This window comes from Eufriesea mexicana, unplaced genomic scaffold (assembly GCF_001483705.2).
Source record: "Eufriesea mexicana isolate 0111107269 unplaced genomic scaffold, ASM148370v2 scaffold474474840, whole genome shotgun sequence".
In the NCBI taxonomy this organism is placed as follows: domain Eukaryota; kingdom Metazoa; phylum Arthropoda; class Insecta; order Hymenoptera; family Apidae; genus Eufriesea; species Eufriesea mexicana.
In genome coordinates, this window is record NW_016907953.1 from 192,087 (window position 1) to 202,907 (window position 10,821).

At 39.7% G+C, this 10,821-nt stretch overlaps 2 protein-coding genes across 2 annotated transcripts; one reads left to right on the forward strand and one right to left on the reverse strand.

The window, feature by feature from the left end:
- Positions 1-45: 45 nt before the first annotated feature.
- Positions 46-789, reverse strand: LOC108547043 (histidine-rich glycoprotein). The gene has a single exon (XM_017899396.1). It carries the CDS (start codon positions 787-789, stop codon positions 46-48), a length of 744 nt encoding a protein of 247 aa, XP_017754885.1.
- A 3,809-nt stretch (positions 790-4,598) lies between these two features.
- LOC108547139 (histidine-rich glycoprotein) lies at positions 4,599-9,609 on the forward strand. Its single transcript, XM_017899531.1, has 2 exons — positions 4,599-4,893; positions 9,158-9,609. The coding sequence occupies exons 1-2, from the start codon at positions 4,599-4,601 to the stop codon at positions 9,607-9,609; spliced, it is 747 nt and encodes a 248-aa protein (XP_017755020.1).
- The last annotated feature ends 1,212 nt before the right edge of the window (positions 9,610-10,821 follow it).

The window sequence follows — 10,821 nt, forward strand, 5'->3', positions numbered from 1 at the left end:
CATAACACGATGCTCAACAAACATAACAACCCATACTAATCACCCTCAATGCCCTTTCTTAAAACCCCACTTCTTGTGATCCTCATGGCCTCCTTTCTTCCCATGATGAGAATGATGATCATGATGCTCGTCGTGTCCACCCTCGCTTTTGTGCCCCTTATGATCGTGATGATGATCCCCCTTCTCGTAGTGTCCCTTCTTCCCGTAATGATCCTCGTGATCGCCATGATCGTGATGTCCCTTCTTAAAGTGTCCACCCTTCTTGTGCCCATGCTCATGATAATGACCACCATGATCCTCGTGATGTCCAGAATCGTGATGTTCATCGAAGAACTCCTTGTCCTTCTTGAACTCGTCTAGCTTGTGCACCTCGTGGTGACCGTGGGTCTTGTGTCCCTTCCCATAATGACCTTCCTCGTGAAACTTGTGACCCTTCTCTCCCTTCTCGCCTTTGTGGTGCTCGGCATAGTAGCCATCATCGTGGTGGTGGCTCTTCTTGTGGCCCTCTTCCTCGCCGTAGTGGCCAGAGTGCTTGTCCTTGTCGTGGTGTCCCTTCTCCCCTTTGTCATGATGATGAGATGACTTGTACCCCTTATCGCTGTGGTCGCCGTGCTTGCTATGATGATCGGAGTGATGTTCACCGCCGCCACCTTCCTCGTGATGCTGATGATGATGAGACGCGGCCACGGCCAGGTCGTCCTCCACTCTGCCGATCTCACGCGCCATGAGCCAGCCCAGCTGGCAGACGACGCAGGCGAGCAAGAGCCAAGTCGCGGACATGGGTCTCATGATGGCGGACTGATCGCGTCTGGTACGATCGATAGTATCGAAACGCTCGACTCCGGCGCTGCGTTCGGTATGATTAATCCGGTCACCACTCCCGGATTATATATCGAACGGGGAATAATCGATATTAAGGAAGCAACGGTTCCGTTGCTGGCTCTTTACCGCGTTGCGAAAGTAACGTCTCCTTAACCCGCTTAGTTGGCAATATTCGTCGATTTCAGCCGATCCGGCGCCGTCAATCGAGACCGTTATGCAACCAGGTCGAAATCTCTTGCTCAAACTGTCGGTGAAACATCGGTCCATGTAAACAATATCCTTTTCTCCTACAACGACCCTCTCCTTCTCCGTTCTATTCTTTTTCTCGTCCGTTCTGCACACTTTCCATGTTTTTCCACGGATTTGGGTTCTTCGCCACGTGACATAAGTCTGTTTTGCGTTTTTGAGGTTGCTCGCGAGCGTGCAGGAGTTTCTGTGCTGTTGGCTTCTGTCCGTGATCGGGTATCATGAATTTTAGCAACTCCGAGTTGCGATTTGGGATGAAATAGGTGTTGATAAATGGCGGACGTTTAGGTTAGGTTCGAGGTGTCCATCGAGAAGGGATCATGGTTTTGATAGTGATGCAGAAGAATATTGATGGCGCTGTATATATCGGCACGAATGTACTTTCGTTGTTCAGCGACCGCAAAGTAGATAGATCGTGCTCCTTTTATGGAATTTCTCGACACGGTTGATCTGTTAGTATCGCGAACGTAATCGTTGTGTTCGACTGAATTTGACATTTTTACACCTTGTCATCTTCGTTTAACTTTGCAGTATACAATTTGAGAAGACGATTACAAGTAACGTCGGCAAATAAATATAATTTGGATAAATGTGGATAAGTGGATGGGTACTTGATTATTTTAGAATTGAAAGAGCATTGGCCGAATACTCCAAAAATTATTAGAACCTCAGTTTAAAATAATTAATTTTACCTCTTTACTGAATATTTTATTTCAAACTCCAATGGACACAGAAATGTCAGCGTGGCTAAAATTACTCAATCTATTTGAACGTTGCAGTGTTGAAGAAATTCAATTTAAATTAATCTTTATTTTAAGAATAAATGAAGTCTTTCAATTGAACTTGCTTTCCTCGTTTCGTCGAAAATCTATTTCCATCTTTAATACGTTCCAAAATACGCTTCTAAGTAGGGTATACTTTACTTTAAGAAAGTCACTGATCGAATTAATTTTTGTGATAATAAATAATGCAATTAAAATAAATTCCAATTTAACGAAATTTTCGTTAAATTAATTCCACACGTACATTTCATTTCAATTTTTAATTCATTTTGAAATATTTGCTTCATCAAAGTACGCTGTTAGAATTTCTATTTAAATATCTCAAACCTTTGTAGGAATAATAAATCATTTCATTTAACCAAACTTCGTACGAACGAATCAATTTCACTCGTCCGATCAACGTTCCATTCCAATATCTAACAGATACGAAAATATCCATTCGAGCATAATACACAGTCAGGACGTCTATGTAAATATCCCATACTTTCGTTCTAGCGACGAATAATTTCGTTTAACTAAATTCTACCGGAACAAATGAATTCAACTCGTTCATTCGATATTCGATTTCGATACCTAATAGATTCTGAAATATCTATTTGACCAGGATGTCTATCCGGGTACCCAGGGGTATAAAAAGCGTTCATAAAATTCAACACGGTCCAACTTTCTTCCTACGCCACTGTGCTTAATCCAGCATACCCACAAAAGATTGCTGATGGTGTATTTGAGAGACGAACGATACTCGAATAAAATTTGAATAAAGTTTCCCGCGAAAAGGAATTTATTCGCCGCCTTTTACTCGCGAAATTTCGATTTAAATGCGATTTTGCGAATAAATTCGATTTATTCGTCGACTTTTTGCTCGTCTGATCGAAATAACTTTTGCCCAATACTGAATCGGGAACGAAAGCGAGAAACTATCGTTGCAGAAAGAAGTTCGGTGAACGGTGAAAACAATATTTTCATATTACCAGCCTGTTTTGTAATAAACGTTCTACCGTTATTCAGCCGTCTGCAAATTGATTGGCTTTTTATCGGGTGTCGCGTTAGCGATGCTTGATTTGTCCCTGTACTTTCCACGTCCCGAGCAAATAACGTTAATTTATTTCACAGTTAATTGCCCCCTAGTCAGAAAAATCATTGATTGTCCCTAGCCGTCTGGAAAAACCGTGTCCTTATCGAGATCGATATTTAATCTTTCGGGTGCCTATTTTGCGCGTGTAGGTTGCATTCGAATGATCGCGGGGATGTGGACCATGAACCAATAACAGTTAGGTAACGACAACTTCATCACACCATCTACACACAGCCTATTAATCGGTTGTATTATGTCATCAATTGACCACCGGAAGCCTGTTAATCGGCTTATTGGTCGGATTAACGTAGTGAAAAATCACCTATTAACTTACTGTCATATATTGAGCAATGTAAGTTAGCGAAAAATAATTTATAAGTGGAGAGTAAGGATCAGTAGATTTTACTGCATAAAAATATGGATAAAAGCCGACTTCATTAATTTTTTCTGACAAATGCGTAGATCATATAGTTTGCAGTCTATTTAATAAATAATGTAGAGCTTCTTTAAATTGTAATAAATTATAGTAATACACGAGTCTAATTCAAATGATAAAAATAATCAAGCTTCTATCTTGGTGAAAGTTAGCAGCAATTCTGTCAAAGCATTTGTAAAATTGTAGCAATCACGGAAAAAGAAATGAGCTGCCAGTTTGAAAACCCTTAGAGTCACGGGGATTAGTAAATTAAACTGTAGTGGTCGAATTTCAACAATCTGTCATTATGAAAGTGAAATTTGGCTCAAATTTAATTTAATTGTTACCTCCTTTCTGAAGCACTTCATTAAATATGGGTTCAGGATATTAAAAATTTGGTATTTAATTCCATTTAATTTGAACAAATTGAGTTTCTCTAATTTAGCACAATTTTCAATTTCTAATTATAACTTTAAACTTAATTAGCCACTACAGAGACCCACAAGAAACACCATATTCCATGCTACGTTTCATATATTTGATAAATTACTGATTACTATTATAATATTAATTTGTTAATATGGCAGTTTTAATCGTACGAGTGTAGCTAGTCACTATGTAATTTGACTTGAAAAACTCGTCACTGTAATGCAAGGGATTAATCATAGTAATATTAAGGAAAGGTTTCTAAATAGGAGCTAGAATTCTATGAATTCTTCTTCAATATTGGGATATTTAGCTGAACATTCCAACTGATTATTCTGATTCGACATAAATTCCAAATTCAATGACAGAAAAGAAAGAAAGGAAAATATAGCAATTCAAACAAAAGAAAAAAAATTTATTAACTAATTAAAACAGCGCACTGGAATAACTTATGAACGAATTAGTGCGAATACTTTTATAGCAAGATATTTAGCTGGACCCTTTACCTTACTATTTTAAATCGTCAAAGAAGGAATGACTGATGAAAGAAATGGAAAGCAAATAATTATAATACAAGGTAACAAAATGGAATAACTAAAAAACTAAAGATCGAACACAAAGTTACCGTACCAGTCTGACAGACGAATGAAGTTGCATCAAAGTGTAAACTCATCCAAATAACGGTGAACACTGTCGTACAACAGCAGCAACCAGCTCTGCGTAGGAACGAAAGCGATTACGTATGAAACGCCACTATGACGGCAGGTATATAAGCTTTGCATTAAAGCGACATGATCAGTCGATAGCACTTGTTGGTACCCAAAGCACCAACATGGCGAAGAGTTTGTGGCTCTGCCTCGGCCTAGCCGTGGTCTGCACACTCGTCTCCCTGTCCACGTCTAGGGAACTAGGGGACAGAAGGGACCTAGAGATGGCAGCCAGCCACCATGGCCACCATCACGAGGAAGGTGGTGGTCATGACCATCATGGCTACCATCACGAGGAACACGGTGGAAAGGGTGAAAAAGGGTACAAGCACGATCATCATCACGACAAGGGTGATCATGGTCATTACGGTAAGCATCACGATGAAGGTCACCATGAGGAACACGGCGGACATAAGAAAGGTCACCATGACGAGCACGAGGAACACGGACACCATCACGAGCATGGAGACGAACATAAGGGTTCAAAGTTCGGACACAAGAAAGGTCACAAGAAGGGTGAAAAAACCCATGGCTACCATCACAAAGCCCACAAGGACGAGTATCATAAGGAACATAAGTTCTACGATGATTATCATAAGGGTGGTCATCACGAGAAACATGGAAATCACTATGGACACCATGAGAGCAAAGATGGCCACCACAAGAAGGGTGGTCATCATCACTCTGGACACCATGAGGATCACCATGGGAAGAAAGGACACTTCGATAAAGGACACTATGATGAAGACCATAAGGGACACCATGGAAAACATGGGCATGACGAACATCATTCGCATCATGAGGATTATGGCAAAAAGGAAGAGCACCATGGAGGAAAGAAACATGGATTTTCGAGTGGCGGAGGAAGTGGCGGAGGAGGAGGAGGAGGTGGTGGTCATGGAGGAGGTGGCGGTGGTCATGGAGGTGGTGGCGGTGGTCATGGAGGAGGTGGTGGTGGTCATGGAGGTGGAGGTGGTGGTCATGGAGGAGGAGGTGGTGGCCATGGAGGAGGAGGTGGTGGTTATGGTCATGGAGGAGGAGGTGGTGGTCATGGAGGAGGAGGTGGTGGTCATGGAGGAGGAGGAGGTGGTTATGGTCATGGAGGAGGAGGTGGTGGTCATGGAGGAGGAGGCGGTGGTCATGGCTATGGAGGCGGTGGAGGTCATGGTCATGGAGGTGGTGGTGGCGGCGGTGGGCACCATCATCGTTAAACGGAGGAAAAGCAATGAAATTTACTTATTTTTATTGCCTTATTTGTTTTTTATTTCGTCGTTGATTAATTTTAGACGCTGAAATGCGAAATTTGTCACGTTTTGTTTTAATAATAAAACTGTCCCAGAACAAATAAACTTCTATTTTACTCGTCGAAATACACTCCTTTATATTTTTTATACTATTTTACACGTACCTTGTTTATTTTCGAAATTATGTAATATAATGTATTCCTGAAACTTGTTGATATTAAAATAAATAATATTATGTACACTTCTAACGTTCCTATAAAATATAAAGTTCATTCAACAGAAGGCTGAAGTATGAGAAATTTTTTGTGAAATGCTGAGAAGAAGAGAAATATACAAAATACGTATAAATTACTTCTCATTTATTACAAACCTATTTACGTAAAATTTAAAATTATTTCATGCAGAGAGATAATTCATACAAATATCAGTGTCACGAAACTATTATTATTTTTCCATCATGTCAACCTTAATCTAAGATCTGAAAATCGGAATAAAAATATTTTACACAGTAAATCAGTCAAAATTGATAACCTGACCGGATGTATTATTCCGATACTGAAAAGAAAAGTAAATTTTAGTTTTGAAATTAATAAATATTACTAATTAAGAAACATTTTCCATTACGATTTATTTTCCTAAACTCAGAAATAAACCATTAATACACATTTATAAACCGACCCTATTGAAAGATAAATCTAACACCTTGCCAATCCTCTCTACATGTTACTCTTAAAGGACGAGAGAACCAATAGATTTCGACGAGAACAGATTCAATGGCTACACCCTTGTAATACAATCGTCCTTCGACTGCAGCTACCACTACTGTAGCAAAGGAAACAATGTAAAGCAATTTGGATTGCAGAATCAATTGTAGATCATTTTACAAATGTCAACGATATCGAGTGTCTATAATACGATACAGAAACAGACATCCCTTATCAGCTTCACTCGTCGAAGTATTTAATTAAGAAATAAATGACAGCTGTTTCAATCATTCAATATCGTGACGATTTCCTTTCACGCTGATATATAATAAAAAAATTTCTTCTCAGCATTGAAAAAGAGAAAATCCAATGAATATTTCTGTGTATCAGCAAGACAAAGAAATTTATTCAATTTTTCTACAATAAACGTTACATCTTTGATAAATCGTACTTCTGTTTCTCTACAAGCACGTTTCAATTATTACCACCGCATCAGACGTACCTCCAATCGTCCAGGCATCAGAATATATTCACGCTACATCACAAAAAACATAAATCCTTTGTATCGCACAGCGCCACCTGTACGGAATCGCAAGAACGTTCCATCCCTCGTATGCACTGTACCTAATGCGCGAAATTGCTGCGCGTGATAATCCACAATGGCGCCACTATCGCTCACAGGAAATTTCACCGTGACTAATACCACCTTTATCACTTTCTCTGCCTCTTAAACTACAATCCCGTACCTCGTGTACCTTTTTTCCTTTCTCAAATCACAGACTCCTATTCAAAACTCGCGATACCTTCACGTTATGCGACAAAAGAGAAGGAATCCGTGACTAAGTTAGAGTCGGTCACATCGGCGTTTCGCAAAACGGTGTTACGTAACCTGCTGCCGAGGAGAAACGGGGTGAACGGGGGTTACAAAACATTGGAATTCACACAGCGGCACATTAAGTGCCGTAACACGTAGCAAATGTGTTCTCTAACGGCGTGGGCCAGAAATCAGAGCGTGCAGTCTCCCTTCACGAGCGCTCCCAGCGGCTCCGGTAACGTTTTGCACGTTTTTCCTAATGCCGGCCGGCGGTGCATAGAGGTACCGCAGGTGAAGGACATATAAAAGTTAGATTTTCGCGCATCCGATTCATATTGGCCGTAGCAGCCAGCTAGTTTGCCGTAATATCGCCGGTTTCACCCACTTGTCGCGCAACAATTCCGAACGAATATCCGCGAACGAATCCTCCGCGCTGATTGTTACTCAGGGCTGCGTTTAATCCACGAGCGCGTTGCGAGTCAGTGAGACAGGTAAATAAAACGACCACCGAAAGTATTTTTAATATGATGCACTTTGTAATAGTTGATTGAACTTTGCTATCACTACTTTCGTGATAAGGGAAACATGGAAGTTGCTACACGATATATGAGTTTTACAGAATGGTGGTTGAGGAATTTGAATTAGTATGTTAATTATGTATCGTGATGGGAATAAAATTATTTATATATATACTATTACACATAACAGTAATAATGTACGTATATTGTAAACTATATATAGTATACTATAATGTTATTATAATATAATAATAATATTTATATTACTATATATATGTTGTAATATATACCACTGCATATTACGTATTATATATTATTACTCGATTAACATTTTGCACTCGAGGAGTCTTCGTTACAAAGTAACAATAATTCGAATCTTTCCTTATATTTTGATGAAATCGTTGATACTCCTTATGCTGCGACAAAAAAAATAGAATTATTTTATTACAGTACTTAACGTATAATTATTTTCTAACTCAATATTTACATTACAAAATTAATACAAATCACGAGTGAGATTCGCCTCTCTATTGCAATTTGTTAATACACATTATTTATATTATATATATAATTACTATATATACAGTAACAGTAATAATAACAGCAATGTGGTAAATTCATCTCTAAGCTTGATGTTATGACCTCGAGTATTGCCAAACTATAGAAACCGATAACCTACTCCATACCCAGACCCGAAAGTTATATCGGAAATTTCAGCAAGTTTCGAACCTATAATATCACTTTCCCATTGTTGTCATCATTTTCATAGACGTTCATAAGCATACCATAAACTGTTTCGATACCGTGTACTAAAAAGTAGTTGATATTTCTCGAAACCTAATTCACGTTGTACCACGGGCGATTCTTGCTAAGACTAACCGCCATCTACATGAGAAACAATTTCTAAACTTAATCTACCCCCACAGAGAACGACGAATCCTTTTCCTGGAATTTTGCTCTCACCGGGAGACGTGCAAGAAAAATACAGCGAGACGCGAAGCAGCCAACCGCGAATCAATATATACTCTTCCAATCAACCGTATCGTCCAACTTTAGATACACATTTGCGCTTCTTGAAAAATAGGAACTCGGCCAGCAGCAGATTAAAGAAAACCGATATGTTTGCCGTACGTGGTGCACCGCCGCTATTGATACTCCTGGTCATTTTGGCGCCCGAGAGTTCCACGTTTGGCATTAATCACGAGGACCTGGAGCCAGCGGATACTTTTCATTTATATCGATACGAGGAAGGTGGCGAGAGCGACCGTTTCGCTTTTCACGGCGACCAGGCAGGTGATCACCATGACAAGGGCTACGGGTATCACCACGACTTCGAGGAGGCTAGCAGAGGTCACCACGACAAGGACAAGGATTATGGGTATTATAGCGATCACGGCGGTGAAGGGAAGCATCATCATTACGATGACGGTTTCCACGACGAGTATCACGAGGGCGTGGGTGGCGAGAAAGGCGGAAAGTTCCATGACAAGGGGCATTATGGGAAAGGGCACAGCAGCCACGGTCACCACGAGGTGAAGAGATTGGACGAATATCAGAAGCACAAGGAATTTCACGACGAGGATTACGATTTCGGCTTCGACGACCATGACGGCGGTCATCATCACGGTTACGCGCAAACAAAGGGTGGACATTATAAAGGGGGTCACTATGATCGCGACGGACACCAGGCAGGTCATGGTAATAAGGGTTATTACAAAAAAGGACACCACCAGACGGATCATAAAGGACATTATGGCCACGGGGATCACGAAGATTATTATCATAATGATTATCGTCATGGCAAGAAAGGAACTCATGACTATGGCGAGAAATGGGAACACGAGATGGGGCACTAGTTCTCTCCTTTTTTCCTTTGCTGTTGTTGAAAAGGTGGATTTTATTCCAATTGAATTACTATATTATGTTATATTAATTATTATATATGTGCTGCATATGTATATATGATTGATTTTATATTTATTTTTACCTCGTTATGATACACGCTTATATATGTGAAACTGTTGTTGAAAATATAAAGTATGAGAAATATAAATAAAATGTTATATTATTAAATCATAGTATCAGAATATAGCAGCAATTCTAAATAAAGCATTAATAGTAGAATCACCAAAGTGGTCACAATGACTTGTTTTAGATATTTTAATTATCCAGTTAATGAGATCGTATGAACAGCTTTTGACAAAATTTATGCTTGCTTCCATTTAAATCGAAACATAATTGTCGCGTCGCGATTGAATTCTTCGATAAATTCGGTATTCGCCACGCTATGCTTTGCCAGCGTTATCCGTCAAATTGATTTAACGCAATCAGTCCAAGTGATCGAAAAAGAGAAGAGAAGAGGACCCCGAGAAAGAAGAAAAGAACCCCTTCCCTCAAGGTGACGTGCATAAAGATCTCCCGCACGTTCGTGACCCTGCCGAAAATGACCGCGTCTGGAAAATATCTGTTTATGGCTCCTTATCCCGCCGAGGTCTAAGTGTACGACACACGTGTACTCTTGCTACCTCTCCACAGACCCTTTGTAAGCCAAATCCCAAGTGCTGTCGCCAAACTTTATTGCACGAGGGTCGCATTGTTTCGCGTATTTTGGTACCAGTCAAAACAATAAGCAGGAAGATTTCCCACTATTCGCCACGACCATATGGCACGTTAGAAAATTTCTATGTTCTTGTCATTCGGGCAATTAGACTTTGACCGTTGAAGGTCCGTAACAGGGTCTATCGAGCCTGTCTTTGTTCCGCGATGGAACATAATTTTTTAAAGTTATTTGTCTTTTTCGTAGCACTAAAATTATCTTCCTTTGTGTAAAATATATATAGGTAACCATAGCAGGACAATAGTTCTAGAGCTAATAATATTTCTATTCACCTCCTCACGATGTAAGCCTATTTAAATAAAAGTAGGTAGAAAGTAGAAAATCTAGAATAATGCAATAGTACTGCATACAAAGCAATATTAACTATGATAAAAATATGCAGCAAATATTTTATAAAACTGAATTATGACATTAGTGGTAGAACCAATTGCAAACGATTCGATAACCTGAC

Excerpts from the sequence above, each read along its gene's own strand:
- LOC108547043 (XM_017899396.1), bottom strand. The coding sequence starts at position 789 with ATGAGACCCATGTCCGCGACTTGGCTCTTGCTCGCCTGCGTCGTCTGC.
- LOC108547139 (XM_017899531.1), top strand. The coding sequence starts at position 4,599 with ATGGCGAAGAGTTTGTGGCTCTGCCTCGGCCTAGCCGTGGTCTGCACA. Across the intron at positions 4,894-9,157 it reads ACACGGCGGACATAAGAAAG|GGAAGCATCATCATTACGAT; the intron begins GTCACCATGACG and ends ACGGCGGTGAAG.